Source organism: Lepus europaeus, chromosome 20 (genome assembly GCF_033115175.1).
Source record: "Lepus europaeus isolate LE1 chromosome 20, mLepTim1.pri, whole genome shotgun sequence".
In the NCBI taxonomy this organism is placed as follows: Eukaryota; Metazoa; Chordata; class Mammalia; order Lagomorpha; family Leporidae; genus Lepus; species Lepus europaeus.
This window is the reverse complement of record NC_084846.1, coordinates 1,896,623-1,921,911: the sequence shown is the minus strand read 5'-3', so window position 1 is coordinate 1,921,911 and position 25,289 is coordinate 1,896,623. Positions and strand designations below refer to the sequence as shown.

Sequence of the window (25,289 nt, the reverse complement as noted above, 5' to 3'; positions counted from 1 at the left end):
GAGCTCCACACCCAGGATCGGGCCCACATACCCAATCTCCAAGGTCTCCCCTCGAATCAGACGTAACTTCCGGAAGAAGGAAAGTGACACCAGAGCGTAGGATCGGCGGATTTTCAGGTACCCTGAAATCTCTTCAATGAGGCCAAGGTTGGCCTCGAGCTCAGCCGCCAGGTTGTCTACGGAGAGGAAAGAATGTTCCGTGAGTTTCTATAGAAATATTTTCATCCTCCCATGATTCCCCTTGGTGACGGGCTCGCCAACAGGCTGCGAGTGATTTCAACACACTCTGCTCAGTGCCTGTGAAGCTTGGAAGGCGACCCAAAGTCTCAATGCCTCCTGAAGTGGCCAAGCATACCCCTGTCCCAGGGCCTTTGCCCAGAATGTTATTCCCTCATATATCTCCTTGGCTTGCTCCACCCCCACTTAAAAGCTTTCCTCCCAGACCAGAAACTGCTCTAAAATAATAACCCCTTCTCTCTTTCTCTGCCACTCTGCCTTTCAAATAAATGACTATATAGTGTAAAATAAATAAACATATCTTTAGCAAAAAGGGGAGGGGGCTAGTTTTGTGGTACAGTGGGTTAGGATGCCACCTGTGATACTGACATCCCTTGTGAGCACTGGGTCAGGTCCCAGCTGCTCCACTTCTGGTCCAGCTGCTTGCTAATGCACCTGGGAAAGCAGAGGAAGATGGCCTGAGTACTTGGGCCCCTGCCACCCACATGGGAGACCCAGATGGAGTTCTAGGCTCCTGGCTTCAGCCTGGCTCAGCCTTGGCCATTGTAGCCATTTGGGGAGCGAACCAGAGGATGGAAGATGTCTCTCACTGTCTCTGTCTGCCTTTCCCTCTCTCTGTGTCACTCTGATTTTCAAATAAATAAATCTTTAAAAATAACAACAAAAAAAAATAAATAAAATAACAACCTCCTTTATTCTATACTTCAGAGGTTGACAAACTCTAGCCCAGTGACCAAATACAGCCAGTTGTGTAAGGAACATTTGACTGGAGCAGCGCCAGACCAGTTTGCTGGCGCGTGTCCACGGCTGTTTTCGTGCTCCAACTGCAGAGCTAAGCGGTCAGGACCGCAATTATCCAGCCTGAAAAGCTGAATGCAGTCAGACTTCTACATCCACAGATTCCAAATCCACGCACTCAACCAACTGCAGATGGAAAACACTCAGGCGAAGAAGCTGCCTCCAGACGGGACCCATGCGCACTGTTTTTCCCTTGCCACTGTTTCTTGCACAATAGAGCAACTCGACAACGCACGTAGCACTGACGCTGTACTGATGTCACGAGTCATCTGGAGGTGATTTAAAGTCCACAGGAAGATTCTGGGGTTCTATGTGAATACTACGCTCCTGTTTTTACATAAGGGACCAGAGTAGCCACGGATTTCAGCCTCAGAGCAGGTCCAGGACAATCCTCGTGGACAATGAGAGACAGTTGTCCTTTTGCTATAAGGTGCTTTATATATAAAAACAGAAATGCGAGGCCGGCGCTGCGGCGCAAGGGGTTAAAGCCCTGCCCTGAAGCACCAGCATCCCATATGGCGCCAGTTCTAGTCCCGGCTGCTCCTCTTCCAATCCGGCTCTCTGCTGTGGCCTGGGAAAGCAGTAGAAGACGGCCCAAGTGCTTGGGCCCCTGCACCCGCGTGGAAGACCCAGAAGAAGCTCCTGGCTTCTGGCTTCGGATCGGCGCAGCTCCAGCCATTGCGGCCATCTGGGGAGGGAACCAGCGGATGGAAGACCTCTCTCTCTCTCTCTATCTCTCTCTGTTAACTCTGTATTTCAGACAAAAATAAATAAAATAAATCTTAAAAAAAAATGCTGGCCCCTTATATTCCATCCGTGGACTTGCTCTGCTTTCCTTCCTAGCAGAGACCACAGCCGAGCTCAGCGGACATGCTGGTTTGTAAGAGCATCACGTCAGGGGCTTTGCCAGTGTGAAGACCCAGTAAGTGCCTGCTGAATGATAAACCAAAGAATGCCTTTTTGTCTGAGACGGGATTTCTGGACCCATGGTCCCCACATCTGCAAGGGGGCCTGCTGCCTGCTTGTTCAAAATGCAGACTCCTGGGGCAGGTGTTCCATGCAATGGTCAAGACACTGCTTGGGTCACCCACCTCCCACACTGCAATGCCTGCTTCCCCCCCGGCTCTGCTTCTGACCGAGCTCCCTGCTAACGTGAACCCCCGGAGGCAGCACTGGGGGCTCAAGTACTTGGGTCCATGCCACCCATGTGGGAGACCTCGATGGAGTTCCCAGCTGCTGACTTTAGCCTGGCCCTGCCCCTTTGGAGAGTGAAGCAGTGGATGGAAGGTCTCTCTCTGTGTCTCTTTCCTTCTCTTCCTACCTCTCAAATAAATAAATTTAAAAAAACACACATCCTTAGGAATAGGTGCTCTCTGCTGTACCTTGGAGGTATATAACTTGAGTTTTCAGTTTCCAGGCTCACAGCTGAAAAGCGTTTGTCTGGAGTCTCAGATGAGACTTTGGACTTTTGAGTGATGCTGGAATGAGTTAAGACACTGGGATGACTGCGGATGGAGTAACTGCAATTTGCATGACTATGAGACAGACAGGAACTTAGGGTGCAATGCTAAGGTCTGGGTGCAGTTGAGTCCCCAGGCGGCCAGCTGTTTGCTAGGTTTGGGAGCTGGTGGATGGGACCCTTAAGAGGTGACCCTGGTGAGAGGCTGGTAGGTTACTGGGGACGCTGGTCTAGGAAGGGATTAATGTAGTTCTCCTGGATCCCCAGTTGCTACTCTCAAGACTGCCATCATCAAAAGGGCACACCTGGGGGCCAGTGCTATGGCACAGTGGGTTAAGCTGCTGTGTGTAGTGCCGACATCCCACATGGGCACCTGTTCGAGCCCCAGCTGCTCCACTTCCAGTCCAGCTTCACTGCTAACGTGGAAGCAGCAGAAGACGACCCAAACACTTGGGGTCCTGTACCCAAATGGGAGACCCAGGTGAAGCTCCTGGCTCCTGGCTTAGGCCTGGCCCAGCCCTGGCCATTGCAGCCACATGAGGAGTGAACCAATGGATGGAAGAGCTCTATCTCTCCCTCTCTGTAACTCTGCCTTTCAAATTAATTAGTTAATTAATCATTAATTTTTTTTCTTTTCTTTCTTTTTTTTTTTTTTTTTTTTTTTTTTTTTGACAGGCAGAGTGGATAGTGAGAGAGAAAGACAGAGAGAAAGGTCTTCCTTTTTGCTGTTGGTTCACCCTCCAATGGCCACTGCGGCCGGCGCATCTCGCTGATCCGATGGCAGGAGCCAGGTGCTTCTCCTGGTCTCCCATGCGGGTGCAGGGCCCAAGGACTTGGGCCATCCTCCACTGCCTTCCCGGGCCATAGCAGAGAGCTGGCCTGGAAGAGGGGCAACCGGGATAGAATCCGGCACCCCAACCAGGACTAGAACCCGGTGTGCTGGCGCCGCAAGGCGGAGGATTAGCCTGTTAAGCCATGGTGCCGGCCACTTTTAAAAGGATATGCCTGGCCCCTGCATCACCCTGGCTTCCTGTCTGTCATGCTCTCATCACCATGACAATCCCATTCACTTTGGGACATAGCCAGGAAGCCCTGTGTGTGCACCAAACACAAGAGACCTCCCAATCTTGGACTTCCAGCCTCCAAAACACTGCTGAGCTACATCAACTCTGTTTCTTATACACTCAAAACAAAACAAAACATCCCTGGTCTCTGATGCTGCCCCCCCCACCACCACCACTACGGACAATGAGAATCTCAGAGGAGGTGGGGCCGGATCTGAGCTGCTCCTTTCTTGTTTTGAGGCAAACACCTGGGCATGGGTCTTCCCCCAGCCTTGGGCACGCATAGCACAGACTGGGCCGGCTCCTCGGGCAGCACAGCCCAGCAGGTGGCCCCCATCCTGGCCCAGGGCACTCACTGCCTCCTCGGATGTTGATGATCAGACTGCCGTTGATGACGGTGCAGCCTCGGAGCTCCTGGGCAGACGTCACCGAGTCGATGGTCTTCTCACCATCTAGCAGGTGGCACACCTTGGGACAGGGGCCCAGGCACGGGGTGCACATCAAGCTGAGGAAGAAGCAGAGAGAGACGGGGATCAGGATGTGTGTGGAGCCTCCCACAAGGCCAGGGGCATGCTCCATAGGATTCCAAGTGATGGGACTTTTGCTGTTCCCCGGAGGCAAGGATTCCTGACCTCAGCACTGCTGAGATCTGGGGCCAATAAGTACTCACTGTCCTGTGCATCATTATGGAATGTGGAGGGGCACCCCTGGGCTCCACCCACTGATGGCTGCACCTGGTCTTTGTACTGGCTCCTGAACAGAGTTCCAAACCCTTGGAATTTCCCACCCCCACCTCCACCCCCGCAACGGTAGGCATGTCTTTTAGGAGTGTGACACAGCAGGTAAAGTCACTGCCTGCATTGCCAGCATCCCATATGGGCACCAGTTTGAATCGTGGCTGCTCTACTTCCAACCCAGCTCCGTTAATGGCCTGGGAAAAAGCAGCAGAGAAAATAGCTCAAGTGCTTGGGTCCCTGCCACCCACGTGGGAGACCCAGATGAAGCTCCTGGCTCCTGGCTTCAGCCTGGCCCAGCTCCAGGCGTGTGGCCATCTGGGGAGTGACCCAGCGGATGGACGCTGGGGAGCCTTGTAGTGACCCTAGAGAGCTTCAGGATGGGACTCATTTAACAAGAAAGTAACCAAGGGAGTAGAGGACTGAGTCTCTCCCCAACCTGACTCAGGAGAAGGGAGCAGGGGAACTGAATGTGGAGTCCAGTTACATAGCAGTGAGCCAACCAATGGTGCCAACACAACAAGACCCCAACAGAAAGTCTGCACCACAGCTCAGCAGAGCCCCCCAGCAGGTACTCCCACCCATGTGCCAAGTGAGTGGTGTCCTAAACCTTGCCCTACATGTATGCTTTGTAATAAAACTGGAACCAGGGGGCAAGTGTTTGGTGCAGAAGTTAAGACACCTACGGGAATGCCCACATCCCATATCTGAATGTCTGGGTTCAAGTCCCAGCACTGCCTATAATTCCGGCTTCCTGCTAATGGAAGACAGGGGCAGAGCTGGAAGTTGGACCCTGGTCCTCCTGTCTGGGATGCGGACATCCCAGGTGCTCACATCTTAACTATGGTGTCCATAGTTAAGAAGCAGCAGGTGCTGTTCCCCATGTGGGGGAGACCTACATGGAGCCCTTGGTTCCTGGCTTCAGCCTGGTCCAGCCCTGGCTGCTGTGAGCATTTGGGAGTGAACCAGTGGATGATTCTCTCTCTCTCCCTCTCTCTCTCTTTTAAAAAAATCAATAAATCCAATCAAAAATAAAGCTACAACTGCAAATGTAGCAAGTTTATTTCAGTTCTATGTCATCGTGGTGAATGGGTCATCAAGGGCTTGTAGGAACTCCCAGATGTGTAGCCAGTTGGTCAGCAGAGCAGGTGGCCTGGGGACCCCCAGTGTGTAGCCAGTCCCGGGGAGGCCTGGGCCTTGACTTCATGGATGCTGACACCAACAGATGGTCAGTGTCTGAATTATACTTCAGGAGACCCAGTTGGCGTGAGGACAGCTGGACTGCATGCAGAAGAGGGACCAAGTGTTTCCTTTCTTTTATGGGTTCTACACTTTAGGTGACAAGGGATGCTCTAAGCCAGGGGTTAGCAAACCGTAGCCCACAGACCCAACGCAGCCAGCCACCTGTTTTTGCAAACAACACTACCGGAGCACAGCCACATCTCTCTTTGCGGTCTCAGCATTGCTGGCTTTCATACGGGGCTGCCACAGCACCAACACACGGCCCTCAGGGGTGAAAAGTGTTTGCCCTCTGGCTCTTTGCCAAGCCCGTTCTTCGGAGCTGCAGACGATCTACCTGCCCAGCGAGAAACTACAAATGGCCACCGTTCTGTGTAATGGGCGGAGTTTACTGCCCCACTTGTTGAATCTGGGCGTGCCGTGCAGCCTGCTTTGTCCGATGGGATGTTAGCTACTGCGATGTAGGCAGGAACTCACAGATAACTTAGACACCATAGTTAAGACGTGAGCACCTGGGATGTCCGCAACCCAGACAGGAGGGCCGGGGTCCAACTTCCAGCTCTGCTCCTGACTCCAGCTCCCTTCTAATGCGCACCCTGGCTGGCAGCAGTAGATGAACAGCTGGTTCAGACAAGTGGTCAGACGAACAGGGCAGCTTACTGAGGGCATCACTTGCAAGCTGCAACCTGGACGACAAGGAGGAGCAGCAAGGCCTCTGAGAACCAAGAGCTTCTGGTAAGGGGAGCCAGCCCGGGCCAGGGCAGAGCAAAAAGAACAGACCTGGGGAGTTGAAGGCAGAGTCTGTGTGACTGTGGCAGTGGGGAAAGGGGTTCCGGGAGGAAAGCAGGACATGCAGAGCCATGGTGCTGAGGGCCTGGGTTTTGTTTGAGTCTTTGGGTCAGGGCACTGTGGCTCGGGGAATTAAGCCACCACTTAGGGTGCCCCCAACCCACATGGGAATGCCTGGTTCTAGTTCTGGCTCAAGTCCTGTGCATCTTATCCAGCTCCCTGCTAATGTGCCTGGGAGGCAGCAGATGAAGGCCCAAATGCTCAGGTCCCTGCCACCCATGTGGAGGACCCGGATGGAGTTCCTGGTTCCCGGTTTTGGAATGGCCCAGCCCTGGCTGTTGTAGGCATCATTTGGGGGAGTGAACGAGCAGACAGAAGAAATCTCTGTGTGTCCATCTTTGTCTCCCTCTCTCCTCGTCTCTGTATCACTCTGCCTTCCAAACAAATAAATCAATCTTAAAAACAAATCTCCAAAAGTAAAAATATTAACTGTCTTTTTTTTTTTTTTTAAACCCTATGAAGTCAAACACTGCTGCAGTGCGCCGTGATTGGCAGCCCTGCTTCCAAGTCACGGTCCCCACATAGAAAGGCGCGTGGCCAGTTTCTCAGGGCTCTGTTCTGGGTCTGACAGCAGCCGCAGCAGGATCATCGATGGAGGTTCTCGGCCTCAGTGGCAGTAAACAGAAGAAACGCCTAGCTGCTGAAAGCCAAGGTCTAGCAGACAAACATCTCACCAGGAGACGTCCATTCCCCCACGCTTCTTTTCAAACAAGAAACAAATCGAAAGGAATTCGGTCATGTTCCCAAGGAGCCAAGGAGGAAAAGGAAAATATTGCACCTGGCACGCAGAGGTCACTCGGAGAGGCCTGTTTGGGGCCAACAAAGCCACTTGATAGATTTTTATCACAAACAAGTAGAAGACACACACTGTACTTGCGGGCTTCACAAACACCCAGCAGACACACTCCAGAGGAATGAAATAAAGATTCCTCTCCCTTCCCTCCCTCTCCACCCCGGGAAATAAAAATCTCCCACCAAAACACACTCACTTGCTGATTCACAAGTCTGAAGAGGAAGATTTTTTGCGTAAGCAGGTCGGCTCAAGGTCTCTGGATGTGCATCTATCTCTGATTTGTTTTTGTGTTGTTTGGTGGTGTATTAAAAAAAAAAAAATACTCAACACAAAATCCAGGAAATGGGTTTGCTGAAGTCAGTCTACAGCCCAGGCACTGGAATAGCTCACCTCAACAGCTAGCTGGGCAGCAGTGGAGCCTACAATGTGCACACATACTGTGTATCACGGCCCAGGAGAGGGAAAACCTGCTCCCTCGCACCCAGACGCTGGGGAACTCGGCCCGTCCTGTTCACAGGGCAGCAGAGCGCTGGGAACCGTGCGCAGCCCTTCCTCCCGGGGAAGACGTGAAATCCTCAGCTGTGGCCCTGGCCTGGTCAAGAGGAGTGTCTGGGGGCAAAGCCAGGACTGCTGGCTTTGTGCTTTCTGCTCTGGCGCTATCTAAGCACGGCAAGCTCAGAGACAGTGGACATGATGCTGGAAACGTTTACCATTTGCGCCTCTCAGGTAATGCTGGTTCCTACATCAAAGCCCAGGTCAAAAACAGGAGGCAAAAATGACACATGAGAGAGGCCGGCGTGGTGGTGCAGCGGGTCGGCCTGCCGCCTGCCATGCCAGCATCCCATAGAGCACGGTTTCGAGTCCTGGCTGCTCCACTTCCAATCCAGCTCCCTGCTAACGTGCCTGGGAAAGTGCTTGGGCCCCTGCCACCCGCGCTGGAGACCTGGATGGAGTTCCAGGCTGCTGGCTTCCACCTGGCCCAGTCCTGGCCAGGAGTGAAGCAGTGAATAGAAGATCTCTTTCTCTGTCTCTCCCTATCACTCTGCCCTTCAATAAATAAATCTTTAAAAAAAAAAAAAAGAGGATATCTCAGAGTCCCAAACACGTCACCTGCCAGAGTAGGGGATCAGCAGCAGCTGGTTTTGGCTTTGCACAAAGCTGTAACAGGCAAACCTCGACCCGTGCCAGCCCAGCTCGTAGCCAGCTAGCTGTGGCTTTGCAGAGTTCCACCATGTGAGCTCCCACCACCACTCCCACACGCCCACCCAGACCCACCCCGGACTCACTTGCTGGAGTTCATCGTGTACCCCGAGGGGCACTCGGGGATGCACTTGTTGTTGTGGATGACGTACTGGTGGCAGCCCGGCCTGCGCGAGTTCTTGCACTTGTTGTGCAGGTCCTGGCAGAAGCTGAAGTTCACACAGCGCCAGTCCTGGAAGTGGTAGTAGGGGGGCGGGCAGGTCTCCACACACCGGCCATCCAGGTAGAAGTTCCGGCACACGGTGCACTTGGTGGGGTCATCGGGCTCGGTACAGTTGCCCAAGCACTCGCTGTGGCAGCAGAGGCCCTCGGCGGTGCAGCCGTGCGACTTACAGATGGTCGGGCACACTGCAGAGAAAACAGAAACACAGAGGCTTGGTGGCTCGGTCCGGCTCCAGGCTGCTGGCTGAGGACGCAGAAGCCAGGCATTGTAGGAGCGACATCGGTCACACCTCTGCAGCACCTGCCCCGTCCCTGGCGCCTCCCTTAATGCCCGAAGCCCCCGCCCCAGCGCAGTGTTCCTACACACTCAACCACCACCTGAGGGAGGAGGGCATTCCCACGGTGGGAGCATCTTCCTCACCCCACCCCCACCCGCCGCAGATGTCAGGCCACCAACAGGAAGTCACTGAAGATAGTCGGGAGAGACATTTGTCTCGAAGATTGTCAGGAGAGACACAAGGTAGCAAAGCATTTGTCTCGGGGCTAACAGGCAAGGAGGACATCTGCAGTTCTGAGGTCTGCTTCCTGCTGGTGCACACCCTGGGAGGCAGCAGGTGCCGGCTCAAGTACTGGGGCCCTGCCACCCACATGAGAGATCTTTACTGAGTTCGCAGCTCCAGGCTTCAGCCCCAACCGTCAGGAACATTTGAGGAACAAATGAGTGGATGGAGATTCTCTCTCTCTCTCTCTCTCTCTCTCTCTCTCTCTCAAATACTGTCTCCCTCTCAAATAAAAAACTTAATTTTAAAAAAAGGATTCTGTAAAGAATAATAGCAGCCTCAGTTTTCTCAACTGTAAATGGGCAAATGGGCCACTGTTTCTCAAGGTTGTCCCAAGAACGAAATGAGACTGCAAGCGAAACCCAGGTTTCTCTGACACATACACTGACCGGCTGTGTCACTGGGGCCACCATTGGGGCCACCACTGGTACAATCTCCCCTTGGGATCTGGGAGGACTGAGCTCCAGGACCCATGCAGACAGCGAGCTGTGCAGACGCTCAAGCCCCTTCCATCAGCATGGAACCTACAACGACTGAGAACGCCTCGCACGACGTGCTGCCATGCTGCTCAGGGAACAAGGAGAGGAAAAAAAGCCAGCACATGTTCAGTCCAGATGCGCACACACACACCCGCCCCCCCCGCCCCCCGCCCCCCGCCGCTGCACGTCTGCCACCTGCACAGGGCGTGATTATTAACATCATCATCACCCTCATCTCTCTGTGGGGCCGCTCAATTGCAGGAAGCAATATTTAAGGCAGACAACAATGACCTGAGACCTTGCTGTCCGCCAAGGCCCCAGTGAGAACAGGAAGGGGCCCATTTCCTGGGCTGGAAGATGGGCTCTTTCCCTCAAAGGCCTGACAAAGCCCAGACAAAGCCAGGAAGCGATCAGGCGATCAGACGCCCGCAGATGAGGCCAGAGGCAGACAGGCGACGTCACAGACGGCCTGATTCCCGCTAAAGGCAGAACCACCGTGACAAAGGACACTGCCCCACAGTCACCAGGGCTGGAACTGTGGACGCTGCGAAGACACATGGGGAGATGATGATGGCACTGTTCTGTATCTGCTTTTTAAACTGTTCATTTATTTTCATTTTTATTTCAAAGGCAGAGGAACAGAAAAAGATTTCACTGTGAAATGCCAGGGCTGGGTCAAGCTTAAGCTCTTAAGGGGCCGGGAGCTTCATCCGGGTCTCCCACGTGCGTGCAGGGGCCCAAGGACTTGGGCCATATTTTGCTGCTTTCCTGGGTCATTAGCAGGGAACTGGATCAAAAGTGGAGCAGCCAGGACTAGAACCCACGTTCCTAGGGGATGTTGGCGTCACAGGTGGTGACTTAACCCACTGCACAATGCCAGTGCCTGAAATACATTTTTAAAAAGTCTCTACTAGATGACATGCAAATGTTATTGATCCATATCATGATCTGCCAACAGCTATCATCTAAGAGCTGAGGGGCCAGCTTTGAGGCACAGCACAGGCATGCCCTGTGGGAGCACAGGTTCAAGTCCCAGCCTCTCCACTTCTGATCCAGCTCCCTCTTAATGTGCCTGGGGAAAGCAAACAGGCACCTAGGCCCCTGCCACATACATGGGAGACGCCTGGGAAGCCCCTGGCTCCTGGCTTCACCCAGCCCACCATTTAGTGAGTGGACCAGCAGATGGAAGATTCTCTCAGTCTCTCCCTCTATCACTTTGAATTTCAAATAAAGGAATCTTAGAAGCAGGAGGAGGGGGAGGGGGAGGAGGAGGGGGAGGAAGAGGAGGAGCTGCCAACCGGCTCACTGAGACCTTTTGCAGTTTCTCTTTAGGGCATTTTTGACTCATTGCAAAATCAACATAGGAACCTGAGGGCGGAGTGTGTTTTAATAACAGCTTTGTTCTCCTATGGACTATTCAATAAGTTGTTGGCACTTCCAATTCTTTCTCATTCATTCAACAAATATGTGTGGAATGCAGAGGGAGGGCACAGGAAACCTGCTACCTGCAAGAGCAGCAAAGCACAGTGGAGACAGGGCCACTCCAGTCCTCCAGAAGTTCCGGGGAGCACTATCCTCACCCTTTATCTTCCCACACCAGGAAGAGAGGAAGAAAGTGAGGGGCAGGTGCTGTGGCGTGGCAGGTAAAGCCACCGCCTGCAATGCCAGGATCCCAAATGGGCGCTGGTCCAAGTCCTGGCTGCTACACTTCCGATCCAGCTCTCTGCTATGGCCTGGGAAAGCAGTAGAGGAGGGCCACAGTGCTCGGGCCCCTGCACCCGCGTGGGAGACCGGCATGAAGCTCCTGGCTCCTGGCTCCTGACAGGCCCAGTTCTGGCCACTGCAGCCGTTTGAGGAGTGAACCAGAAGATCTCTGTCTCGCCTTCTCTCTAACTCTGCCTTTCAAATAAATAAATTTAAAAAAAAAAAAGTGGAAATCTCAGGGTATAGGAAAATACTAAGAAAAATTTTTCCTTTTTAAGATTTAATTATTTATTTGAATGGCAGTTATAGAGAGGCAGAGAGAGAGAGAGAGGTCTTCCATCTGCTGGTTCACTCCCCAAATGGCCTCAATGGCCAGAGCTGTGCCGATCCACTGCTAGAAGCCAGGAGCTTCGTCCAGGTCTTCCTACGCAGGTGCAGGGTCCCAAGCACTTAAGCCACCTTCTACTGCTTTCTCAGGCCATTAGCAGGGAGCTAGATGGGAAGTGGAGCAGCCAGGATTCAAACCGGTGCCCACATGGGCTGCCAGTGTCCCAGGCCGTGGCTTTACCCCCTACGCCCCATAACTTATTTTTGTCAGGGGTCTGTGTTTCGTGTGCTGAGCCCCATGGTGTCACTACGATACCGGAGAATGACCCCTTAAAATCTATACGAAAACGTGGCCTGGCACTTAAACACCGCAGTCAGAACCTCTTCAGCGGCAAGCGCGGCCCAGTAGGCTGAGATACCCGCCCCATGTGGGAGATCCCGGTTCGAGTCCCAGCGCCGGCTCCTGGCCCGCGAACCTGCAAGGCAGCGGGAAGCCTCCAGCGCCTGCCCGGATGGAGTTCCCGGCCTAGGCCACCCACCCTGGCCATCTGGGAGTGCCCCAGTGGATGTAAAGTTAAAAAAAAAATTTTTTTTCAGCTTTACATTTTTAGAAAAAACAAATGTAAAGAAAGAGGGCGTCTGGTTAAAAACACAAAACAGGGAGAAAAAAAAAAAACTAAAGAAAAAAGAAAAGTAAAAGAAGACGCAAAGCCACTACGGAGAGTCTCCACAGCAGCAGCGCCTCGCTCCAGGCGTCTCCGGTTTTAAAATGGCGGGAAAAAAAAAAAATAAAACCAAACACCTCAAGATTAGCCCAAAAATGGCTACTTTCCAGAAATTTCCAAACGGAAGAAAGAGCGGCGTCCCGTGCCAATCGCTCTCCGAGAAGCCATCGGCTGCGCTCACGTTCGAAGCCCGCATCGCCCACGCGGGCCACGGACCCCGACTCTGGGGGTTCGGCTCCCCTCGGACCCAGGGACGATTCAGTGGCGGCTCCGGTGCTGCGGAGCTCTTCGGAGACTTACGGCGCGCGCAGCCGGGGGAGGGGGCACGGGCCAGCCCGCCACGGCCGCCTCAGGATTGGTCGGCTCTTAGTACGCGGGGAGGGGGGAAGATCAGGGAGTGCGCGTGTGTCTGTAGGCGTCCACGGGGGAGGCCCCACTATCATCTGCGGAACTCTTCGGAGACTTACGGTGCACGCCACAGCCAGGAAGGGGGCGGGAGACAAGCGCCCCTAAGGGTAGCCCCAGGATTGGTCAGCTTCGTGTGCGTGTCTCTCCCTCCCTCCCACCACCCCCCCCACCCCCACCCCCGGCGGGAGGCGGGCCCAAGACGTGCCAGGGCCCCCCGCCAGCTAGCGAGGTCGGCGCGCCACAAAGCCCGCGGCGCGTTCCGCCCCGTGGACTCCAGGCCGGGCGTTGACGGCGTCCGCAGCACCGCCCTCGCCGTGAGCCAATGGGCGAGCGAGCTGCCGCGCGCTGGCCCCGCCCCCCCGGGCGCGCGCGCGCGAGGCTGCGCTGGCCGCGCCGGCGATGGGGCCGAGGCAGCGCCGCCTGGCGGTCGGCCCCGGGGGACGCGAGTGGGTGGCGGGCGCCCCCGGAGGGCCTCCAGCGGGCCCGGACCGTGCAGGGCAGACGCGCACTGGGGGCGTGAGCCCGGGAACGAGCTGTGCACCGCGCGGCGGCGGCCCGAGTCACCCCCGGGGAAGCGGCCAGGGCCGCTCCCCAGTCACCCAAACAGGACGCGGGGCCGCGGGAACGGAGGCAGGGGCACAGCGGGCAGCCCAGGTCGGCTCCCGAGACCCCTGAGTGGAAGCTATGGGAGGGGGCGCCGGGATGCAGGAGGCTTTCCCCAGCTGTTCCCGGCCGGCGGGGCCAGAATTCGAACCCGGGCCGCGCTCAGCGCCTGCGACTGGGGGGGGGGGGGGGGTCTGGGGTCTGGGGTCGCGCTGTGCGCAGCGGGGTCGGGGCGGAGCCCACTTGTGCATCGCGGCAGGGGCGGCTCAGGGCCCACGAAGGTGAAAGTGCAGAGGGAGAGGAGGCCGGAGGCCAGGGAGGAAGGGCGGCGGGCAGGCCCACCCTCGGGGCCACCCTCCTGGCCCTGGGGTGGAGGCCGAGGAAGGGGCTGGCTCCCGAAGCTCACCGGGAGCCCCGATGACACCCTGGGCCCCACCTTGTGCAGCTGGGGACACCTGAGGGGCTCAGCCAGGCAGGCAGGAGCTGTGACCCAGGCTCTGAGCCCGGCTGGGGCCCAAAGCGGGGGGCAGCAGCCCAAGGTGCCATCCTGCCCTCTGCGGCGGAAGGACCGCTGTTTGCAGGGGTTTTAGGGTTTTTCCTCACAGCGATTTCCACATTTTGGGCAATTCACCCTAAGGGTCGCTTTGTAAAAATTGCATTCCTGCCTACTCTGCTTTTCGGGGTCTTCAGCTACTTTATGGGGAACGTGTGGACTCCCGGGTTCTACCGCACCACAATAGCTTACTTTTTTTGCTTGTATTTCCCACAAGATCTTTGAAGTATGCTCCTTTACATTTTACAGGCGATTCAGGAATTTAGGAGGTAATAGGCCTCGCTGTCTTGAGGGCAAACCCAGAGCCTCAATTTCTTGCAAAGGAAATAAACTAAAAAAAAACGAGCTATTCGAATCAATAAATAATAGTTCCGAAAGTATTAGCAGAGCTGTCTTTACAATTTTTTATGGGTCTTATGTTGCCTCTGTTGTCATTCTGAACTTGATCCACAATATTTGTCTTTCCTCTCCCTTTTTCTTAGGTACATTGTTTTACTGATTCTTGCTGTTAAGAGTTCCATCCAGGGGTCGGCGTTGTGGTGCAGCAGGTGAAGCCCCCACCAGCAATACCGGCACTAGTTTTAAGTCCCCCCGCTGCTCCACTTCTAATCCAGCTCCCTGCTAATGCGCCTGGAAAACCGGCAGAGGGTGGCCCAGGTGCTTAGGCCCCTGCAACCATGTGGGAGACCCGGATGGAGTTCCAGGCTCCTGGCCCAGCCCTGGCCATCACAGCCATTTGTGGAATGAACCAGTAGATGGAAGATCTCTCTCTCTCTCTCTCTCTCTCTCTTTCTCTCTAACTCTGACTTTCAAATAAATAAATCTTTTTTTTTCTTTTTGACAGGCAGAGTAGACAGTGAAAGAGAGACAGAGAGAAAGGTCTTCCTTTTGCCGTTGGTTCACCCTCCAATGGCCGCCGCGGTAGGCATGCTGAGGCCGGCGCACCACGCTGATCCGATGGCAGGAGCCAGGTGCTTCTCCTGGTCTCCCATGGGGTGCAGGGCCCAAGGACTTGGACCATCCTCCACTGCACTCCCTGGCCACAGCAGAGAGCTGGCCTGGAAGAGGGGCAACCGGGACAGGATCGGTGCCCCGACCGGGACTAGAACCCGGTGTGCCGGCGCCGCAAGGCGGAGGATTAGCCTAGTGAGCCGCGGCGCCGGCCTCAAATAAATAAATCTTGAACAACAAAAGAGTTCTATGCAATAAACTCTGCAGCAATGCAATAGTTCTGAACTATCTGTTGTGACCAGTTCAGTGGTCACTAGTCAAAAGTGGCCATCAAGTGCATGGAAACTTGGCTCGTGTGACTGAGAAAATGAATTTTTATTTTTTTAAGATTTATGTATTATGTATATAGGCAGAGCCCTTCTCAAATGGCCACAATGACCAGGGCTGGGCCAGGCAAGGTCCCATATACTTGGACCATCTTCACTGCTTTCCCTGGTGCATTTGCAGGGAGCTGGATCAGAAGTGGAGCAGCCTGGACTTGAACCAGCGCTCAGATGGGAGCCTACACAGCAGGAGGTGACTTAATCCACTGAGCTACAATGCCAGCCCCTGTATTTACTTACACCTTTGTTTTCTTTTTTTTCTACACTGGGGCAGGTGTTCATTAATATGCTGCCTGGGGACACCCACATCCCATATCAGAGTGCCTTGTTCAAGTCCTGGCTCCATTTCCAATCCAGCTTCCTGCTAACCCACACCCTGGAGGCAGCAGGAGATGGCTCCAGTGCCTGGGTTCCTTCCAGCCATGTGCGAGACCTGGACGGAATTCCTGGCTCCCGGTTTCTTCCTGGTCTAGCCCTGGCTGTTGTGGCCATTTGGGGAGTGAACCAGTAGATGGAAGATTCTCTGTCCCTCTCTCTCTGCCTTTCCAATATAATGAAAATAGACGGAAAGAAAAAAAGTTTTTAAGAGTCTACACTGCGGTAGTTAGCTCCTCCTTAATGTACGCACAGCTTTTAGTAGTTTTTTTCTTATTTTTTTTTTAAGATTATTTATTTGAAAGTCAGAGTTACACAGAGAGAGGAGAGGAAGAGAGAGAGAGGTCTTCCATCCGCTGGTTCAATCCCCAGATGGCCGCCATGGCCAGAGCTGGCCCGATCCGAAGTCAGGAGCCAGGAGCTTCTTCCAGGTCTCCCATGCGGGTGCAGGGGCCCAAGGACTTGGGCCATCATCTACTGCTTTCCCAGGCCATAGCAGAGAGCTGGATCGGAAGTGAAGCAGCCGGGTATCAAACCGGCACCCATATAGGATGCTGGCGCTTGAGGTCAGGGCATTAACCTGCTGCACTACCGCACTGGCCCGAGGTTTTTATTTCAGTTTTTGTTTGTCCCATTATCAAGTGGTCGGAGTTTGTTTTGCATGTGGTTTAGTTAACTTTTGAAAAATGAATTTCCTAGGCTTTCTGACAGCCAGAGACTGGGATCAGGGCAGTATCTGTTTTGGGAAACATGGGTTTTTTTCCTTAGATTTAACACATGATTACTTTTGCTAAGTATTCCAACAGCACTTTTAAAAGGTGTGTTGTTTGCCAACTGTATTTTTGACCATGATCTTACTAGCCTATTATTCAAGCTCCCAGCTGGGCTACCTCGCTGAAGCTTAATCAACACCATCGGGACTGGACTAGAGCCTGCCCAGGGGTTTACATCCTCTCCCTGCAGGCCCACTGGCTGTCCCAGGCCAGACTCTCCCATGGGTGCCCCTCCTTCAGTGCTGCGCCTCCCGACAATACTGACACTGCCCTTTACTCCCTGGCAATGCCTCGCGCCTCGAACTCTTTGCTTATTCTTCTCCGTTCGTGTGGAGCCGCATGTTTTTCTGTGTCACTCTGGAATGAGGAATGACAATTTTCTAGTGGTGGGAAACAGAGAAACCCACAGCTTGCATGGGAATAAGGAAGGTGGGGGTAGGGAAAGACCCAGGCTGAAATTGGTCACTGTAGAAGGTCTGTGTCCCCCAGGGCCACTTCAGGGGTCCCGATCACAGGACACATACACGGCGGCATTGTATGTGCACAGATCGCAGACTTCAGTTTCCTGGGAATTGCTATATCCGAGAGCTAGCAGAGTTTAAGGCCAATGACAGGGAAGAAAGTTCCCTCAACTCCTAAAAGGCAAAAGTAGACATTTAGAACGGGCTGAATTTTAGTAAAGACCCCAGGGAAGGAGCTCCTAAGTAAGAGTGAAAATGCACTATTTCAAAACTCATGATGATAGAGTTTCTAGCTTATTTCTTGATTGAGTTGATTCCTAAAACTGCTATATGTGGAAAACACAAGACACCTTTTAAAAAGTTAATTGCTCTGAAAGGCAGACATATGTACACAGAGAATGAGAGAGAGAGATTCCATCTGCTGGTTCATCCCTCAGATACCTGCAAGAGCTGGGGCTGAAGCCAGGAGCTCAGGACTCCATCCAGGTCTCCCACATGAGAGGCAGGGGCCCAAGCACTCGAGCCATCCATGCTGCCTCCCAGGGAAGCTGGAATCAGAGGCGGAGCCAGGACTCAAACCCAGGCACTCCAATGTGGGATGTGTCCCAAGTTGCATTTTAACCACCATGCCAAACACCTGCCTCATGCGTTATCTTTTAATTCCACTTTCCCCCAAACATTTCAAAGGCACCTCCCATCTTCCACCCTGGAAGAAACAGGGGCTCTGTATGTCACTTCCACTCCAGAAGGCTTGTGGCCTCGTGTTCCTGGGAGTGCTTGCCTTGTATACACTCCCAGACATGGCTATCTGCATCCTGTTAGAAAACGAGGTAGTCCTCTGATTGGCAGGGGAAATCTTTGTGTGTGTGTGTGTGTGTGTTTTCAACTGGAGAGACAGCTCCTATTCAGACCCACTTTGTAGCTCTCCATCTACCTGAGCAAACAGCCCACATACCTGGGACTTCCTGGTTCCACCCCTGCTTACGTGGCCCAAACCCCAGTGCACGGCTTGGGGGGAAAATGCAAACAGGAAAAGAAAAAGAAAGCCCTGCAAATGTTTCCCCATCAGCCTGGACGCCAGATCTCATCTCAGAAAGATGAATCGTTGGGGCCACGCTGTAGCGCAGCAGGTTAACGCCCTGGCCTGAGCGCCGGCATCTGATATGGGCACCAGTTCGAGACCCAGCTGCTCCACTTTCGATCCAGCTCTCTGCTATGGTCTGGGAAAGCAGTACAAGATGGTCCAAGTCCTTGGGCCCCTGCACCCGCGTGGGAGACCCAGAGGATGCTCCTGGCCCCTGGCTTCGGATCAGCGCAGCTCCAGCCATTGCAGCCAATTGGTGAGTGAACCATCAGATGAGAGACCTCTCTCTCTCTGCCTCTCCTCTCTCTGTGTAACTCTTTCAAATAAATAAATAAATCTTTAAAAAAGAGAGAAAGAAAGAAAGATGAGTCATATATTCTAATACCCAAAGTTGTCTGCCGGAGGTGGGGGATCTTTAGGGGTAAAAAGCTTCTTTCACGAGCAGACCACTATAAGGAGGGGATTTTTTTTTCTCTGCATCCTTCCCAAGGTCAGCCACACCCCACAGGTGTTTATTCACGGGTGGGTTTTTTTCCTGAATCACAGAGATGCCTTAGAAACCTGGTTCTCTGTTTTACTGGACAGCCCCATTCTAACAAACTCTTACTTTCTTCACTATAAAAGCGCACTAGGCAGTAAAACAGGCCCTGTGGCTCCTCCTCTCATCTCCATCAACAGATCTGAGCTGCTAAATGGTAGGCACTAGTAGCAGCTCTGGACACAAGAGGACAGAGAAGTGCAATAGATAAATGCAAGAACATTTAGCTACAAATTGTAACCATGCAGCAACCAGGCTCAGAGCAGGACCTTAACAGCCCCCAGGGCTAATTCCCAGCGAAAGTTACTCTGTAAAAGCCAAAGTGTTACTTTTTTTTTTTTTTTAATTGAAGACAGACCAAAAGAGAGAGGGGTCCCATTTGCTTATTCACTCCCCAAACGCCCACAGCCACCAGGGCAGAAACCGCACCCAGGAGCTCAACTACTTGAGCCATTTCCGCTGCCTCCCAGGGTCTGCATTAGCAGGAAGCTAGAGTTGGGATGACACCCAGGCACCTGGATGTGAGACACCTGTTCCCAAAGTGTGACTTTCTTGCCTTGACCAGCCAGAGAGTTCATTGCCAACATGGCCGCCGTGCCCTCCCTCCTGCCTTGGTCCACACCCCACTTCCCTCTCTATCCTTGTCATGTGGTGGAGCTGCAGAACCGACAGACAGCTGGCCATGCGTACTGGGCCCTCAGCGTTCAGGGATGGGGACTGTAGAGATTTTATGTGGTTTAGATTCACTGTTGTGAGACTCCAGCCCACAGGCCTGAAATACACAGCGTCAGGCTTTGCCACAGTGTGGGCTGCAAGGAATCCTGGAGCTGGCCTGACATGGGTCTCCAGGGAATGTGTCCATTTCCTGGTCAGGGAACTCTGCCTTTGGTGCCTCAGTTTCCCCCCACCCCGGGGGAGGAGGAGCCAAGAAATAGTGCCATGGGTGGACCTAGGAATCAGAGGGAAGCGTGCACAAAGCCGCCGTCCCCAGGTGGGGCCCAAGGTACGGGACACAAAGGTGTCATGCGAGCCAAGTGATTTGAGCTTCCTCCTGCTTGGGGCACTCTTGAGCACTGCTGGGTTTGGGGCCACTTTTGTGTGTTGCCAGTGACCTGAACTGGTGACCTCTCCGGAAATCCAGGCTGTCACCACACATATCCAGTTCAGAAAAGACAAACAGATCCCCAGGCCAGGCAGCCCCAGGCCCTGTACAAGAGGTGGGGACTGACGCACACTCAAGCCCAGGGACCCCATCAGCGTCTGAACCCTCAAAGCTCTCCCCAGCCCCATCCAGCGGCCCCCCACCCCCACCCCATTCTCATGTCCAACAGGAAACAGCCTGGGAGAGCTGGGGAGGACTCGGCATGAAACAGCAGGCAGGCTCTTTTCTCCAGCCTCAACGTCATGTTGTAAAAGCACCACACCTCCCGGCAACACCTCTGTGCCCTCTGAAACCCCCTGGAAGCTTCTAGAAGGACTCACCCACAGTAGCAGAACACTGGAGCTACAAAGAGAAAACAAAATGCGCAATTTCCCTCTCAGAGACTGAGCCATATAACCTCCCTGGAGGAAACCTTATGGGAGGTCTCAAGGGCATGTCCCTCCTAGAGGCCTGTGATTGACAGGTTGCTGCCAACAGTGGGCCTGGAGCCTCCTGGGAATCTGGGCTCAAACTAAAATGAAGACCACCTCGGCTGAGTGATTGGCCAAGTTCATTCACACCCACAAACTCACTTTGGGGAAAACTATCAAAAGGTTTTTTGCACCAAAAGGTGTAAAAAAACTTTTCAGATTCATGCATATGAGGGGTCAGGCAAAACACCAGTACTAAAAAAAAAAATAAAAACTGTGAATGGATTTCAAGGTTTTTGCACCAAAAACAAATTCATTGCTTTAGAATTTATTTAATGTTTATTTTGTTTGAAAGGTGAAAGGGCTGGTATTACAGCACAGTAGAGTAAGCTGGAGCCAGCGACACCAGCTCTGGTTCCAGTCCAGGCTGCTCTACTTCTGATCCAGCTCCCTGCCAGTGTGCCTGGGAAAGCAGCAGGTGATGGCCCAAGAGCTTGGGCCCCTGCCACTCGGATGGAGTTCCAGGCTGCTGGTTTTGGCCTGGCCCAGAGAGAAACAGCAGATAGAAGCTTTCTCTCTCTGTCTGTCTGTCTGTCTGTCTCTGTGTGTATGTGTGTGTGTGTGCCTTATTCTCTTTCTATAACTCTGTCTTTTAAATAAATAAATCTTTTTTAAAAAGAAAACAAAAGCAGAGAGACAGAAATATCCATCTGCTGGTTCACACCCACAATACCCAGAGCTAGGCCAGGCTAAAGCCAAGAGCTGGGAGCTCCCTCGGGGTCTCCAGTGTGGATGGCAGGGACCCCAGCACCTGAGCCATCACTGCTGCCTCCCAGGGTGTGCACTGCAGGAAGATGGAATTGGAGAGGAGCTGAGACTCGCGCTCAAGTGCTCTGATACGGGACGTAGGCATTGCCTGCTCCTCTGCTGGGCCAAACGTTCGCCCCTAAACCTGTCTTTTAATTCCACTTTTCCAGAAACTTTCTTAAGCCCCCTCCTACCCAGGGATAGCTGGAACAAAGACCGGGTATGAGGAAGTTGGAAAGGAAGAAATTCCCACACAGAGAAATAAAGCTCCTGTCTCAAATAAAACACGGGTCCTCCCAGACACCTCCCCCTACCCTGGCCAAGGAAAAGACAGTTGCAAGGATGTGGCCTTGGGTGTGGAAAGAGACTTAAGGAACACCCCCACCCCAACATACTCCCTTCCTGTCCTTGTCCCCCAGAAAACCACCTCCGGTTTGGCTCATAAACTTCTGCTTCTTGGAACCCATCCGTGGCCAAAACAACCCGAATGCCCTCTGAAACCACGTGCGATGTCACCTACGTCCAGCCACATCACCCTTGGGCGGCCACCGGGAGGAACAGCAGGCTCAGCCTCCCTGCGTGGACTCTGCCTTCACTGTGAGTCTCTCACTTTGAAATGCAGAGATCAAAGGCGTATCTTGGACATGCCTCTGAATTTCCTTCCCATCTGTTTCCTTGGCCAACCCGGCCCCTGGCTGCCCTGCATGTACAGCCTCCTACGGATGCAAAGACAGAATTTAACACAACACCCTCAGGAAATCCAGTAGCCACGCGGGACCTGACACATGGAGCCTCCTGTCCTAGAGCATGCCAGAGAACAGTCCCTACATGGGGGCAGGGTGATGCCAGCAGCCAGGGGCTCCATGGAAGTAGGTGGGTGAGGCCAAGACAGCGTGGACCCCATGATGGCAGAGCCAGCAACCCCTCTGAGCGAGAGGAGAAGGAGGAGGCACATGTCCTCCAGACTCCACTTGCTACCTGATTCAGTGGGACGGGCTGGTGACTAGAAACCAAGGCCACGGAACCCCACAGCGCTCAGGTAGAACCTCAGGGAAGGATGCACCTGACACCAGGCCAGGTGCCTTAACTTCCGGGAGCCTTGGTTCCCCCTTTCTTAAAGCAGAGAGTCGTTAGGTGGTAAGAGGCTCTTCCGCCTCAAAGATGCTGTGGGCAGGTGAGCTGTGAGTCTCAGGTGCAGTGTGCAGGAGGTTAAGCTGCTGCTTACCACACCAGCAGCCCATATCACAGCACCTCTTTGAGTCCTAGCCACCCCACTTTCTATACAGTTCCTTGCAAATGCATCCTGGGAGGCAACAGTAGTGGCTGAAGAACTTGGGCCCCTGCCACCTACACGGGACACCAGGAACTCCATCTTTGGTCTGGCCCAGCCTGGCTGTTGTTGGCATTTGGAGAGTGAACCAGTGATGGAAGGTCTGACTCTCTCACTTCTCAGGGCTTGCATCGTGGCATAGTGAGTAAAGTTACAGCCTGCTGTGCCAGCATCCCACATAGGCCCTGGTTTTGTCCCAGCTGCTCCACTTCCCATCCTGCTCTCTGCCTAATGTGCCTGGGAAAGCAGCAGAGGATGGCCCACATCCTCGGGACCCTGCACTCACATGGGAAACCCTGAAGAAGCTCCTGGCTCCTGGCTTCAGCCTGGCTCAGCCATGGTCATTGCAGCTATTTGGGGAATGAACCAGTGAATGGAAGACCTCTCTCTCTCTCTCTCTCTTTGTAATTTTGATTTTCAAATAAATAAGCAAATCTTTTTAATAATTAAAAAACCAAAAATAATATCCTTTATACAACCAGGAAATTCTAGGAAAGCCATCCCCTTGGGACCAGCCTGTTGGTTTATGGAGCAATCAGCTCATCTTGGCTTTCAGCAGGCATGTGTCTTCCTCCAGCTGCCAGTCCTGCTGGAGCAGGTAAACATCTGTGCTCCGACTACTGCTTTTCCCAAAGCAGCCCATCTTGGACACAGACGTGCGTTCCACCAAACATTCTTCATGACCCAGTGGCTCCCGGGCCAGGCACGTTCCAGATTTTAAATGAGTAACAAATGAAATTGACTCACAACAAAACCCAAGTGCCCAACCCGGTGACCCCTTGTGAACTAAAACACGCATGAGCACACTTACATAGGGGCAGGGTAAAGAAGCCGGCAGCCACTTCTGCTCCGGGGAGGAAGAGAGGGAGACGGCTGTGGGCAGGGATGCAGCACCCTCCACGCGACCTGGAGCAGCCCACAGAGCTTGCCAAGGGAGGTACCATGGACAAGAGGCAAAAAACATCACTCTGGCCAAGCATAGATCTGGACAGAAATGCAGTCAGTCCCCGGCAGGGTGGGGCCATGGCCTGGCTCCCCTTCCCCGTGTGTCCTGGCCAATTCCACATCTGAGTACTCGAGGGAAATTTCCCAAATCCCAGATTTACACCCATAAAGATGTCCCACAGATAATACCACTATCACTAGTCTCACAGTCGGGGCATCTGGAGTCTGCTCGTTCTCTGTGGCAGGGGTGGTCCGGTGCTTGTGGGGTGCCAAACTGCTCTCTGTCTACTCAATCCCCACGGAACCTCCCCACTCATGACAATCACGATGTCCCATGGGGCTGGTATTGTGGCACAGTGGGTTAAGCCACTGCTACCAATGCAGGAATCCCAGAGCAGAGCACCAATCCAAGTCCCAGCTGCTCTAAACTTCTAATCCAGTTCCCTGCTAAGGGTCTGAGAAAAGCAGCAGTGATGGCCCAAGTGCTTGAGTCCCTGCCACCCGTGCGGGAGACCTGGCTGGAGTTCCTGGCTTCTGGCTTTGGCTGGGTGGAGCCCTGGCTGTTGCAGGCATTTGTGGAGTGAACCAGCGAATGGAAGATCTCCCATCTGTCTCTCCCTCTCTCTGTAACCAATGACTTTCAAACAAATAAAGTTTTGGATTTTGAGTCCCACCTGTGGTTGCCGTGGCAGGGCCAGACAATTCCGCACCCTCGCACCTGCACAGGGCACTGCAAGAATCACCACCCCCAGAAGTACACCAAGGACCACTCTGAAGCATCTGACAGCTTCTGCTTTTCTCCCGAGAGGAATGTGCTCAGAGCACATCCACCCTTGCAGAATGTGCACACACATCTCAGACACAGTGAGCTCTGCTGCAAAGGCTGCCAATGGCCTGCACACCTTGAGGTTCATATAACCCACAGCCCAGTGCAGCGGAGGCTACGATTACCCGGGAAGAAAGATGACCCTACCCACAAACTCAGCAGAGAGACACATCAGAGAAGGAACGTCCAACAGCAAGGCACTGCCTCTGTGGGATGCACTTGGAGCAGCAAAGCTGTCTTCTCCCGGTCCGCGCCCCACAGCTGCACAGAGGAATACGTTACGTCTCCTCATCTCATACACCGACTGGACTCGGGATACACACACGTGCAGCTGTAGGACAGCAGGGCTTTCTGCTCTACTTCTGTGATCTGATAAAATAAGTTTGCCACCCAAGGCCCGGATGTGTGGGTGAGCTGTCCAGGGAAAGCTGGATTTCAGACTCAAGGCATCATGGTTGGAAGAGTAGATAAATACAGCATGGTCCATGCACACAGTGGAACACGACTCAGCCTCTGGAAGGAGGGGAATTCTGACACCTGCTTCCCCACAGAGGGACCTGGAGGACATCATGCTCAGCGAGATACACCCAACACAAAAGGATAAACCCTGCAGGACTCCACTCCTAGGAGGTCCCTGGAGTCGGCAGAGCCACAGAGACAGGAAGCAGAAAGTGGGGTGCAGCGGCTGAAGAGAGAGTATTCTTGGGACAGAGCTTCAGTTTGGGAAGCAAAGAATGTTCTGAGGATGGACAGTGGTGACGATGGTGCAAGAACATGGATGGACTTGATGCTGCTGAACTGGATGCTGTGAAATATTTAAAATGTTTTCCTGGTTTTGGGTTTTTTTTTGTTTGTTTGTTTTTTGACAGGCAGAGTTAGAGAGTGAGAGAGAGAGAGACAGAGAGAAAGGTCTTCCTTTTCCGTTGGCTCACCCCCCCAAATGGCCACTACGGCTGGCGCGCTGCGCCGATCCGAAGCCAGGAGCCAAGTGCTTCCTCCTGATCTCCCATGGGGTGCAGGGCCCAAGCACTTGGGCCATCCTCCACTGCCTTCCCGGGCCACAGCAGAGAGCTGGACTGGAAGAGGGGCAACCAGCCAGGACTAGAACCCAGGGTGCTGGTGCTGCAGGTGGAGGATTAGCCAGGTAAGCCATGGCGCCGGCCTGTTTTCATGTTTTTTAAAATTTTTTTTAGAAAATGTTTATTATATTTGTTATTTGAAAGGTGAGTAATAGAGAGAGATCTTCCATCCACTGGTTCATTCCCCAAACGGCTGCAACAGACCAGCCAG

General features: G+C 53.5%; 1 protein-coding gene across 4 annotated transcripts in view; it reads right to left on the bottom strand.

Annotated features, from left to right (window-relative positions):
- Positions 1–25,289, bottom strand: part of INSR (insulin receptor) — a 133,574-nt gene that overhangs the window by 53,324 nt on the left and 54,961 nt on the right. For all 4 annotated transcript variants that reach the window (XM_062179232.1, XM_062179233.1, XM_062179234.1 and 1 more), the window contains exons 3-5: positions 8,460–8,781; positions 3,915–4,063; positions 32–176 (exon numbers count right to left, since the gene is read on the bottom strand). In XM_062179232.1, the coding sequence (XP_062035216.1) occupies positions 32–176; positions 3,915–4,063; positions 8,460–8,781 (616 nt within the window). The remainder of the gene's footprint in view (positions 1–31; positions 177–3,914; positions 4,064–8,459; positions 8,782–25,289) is intronic.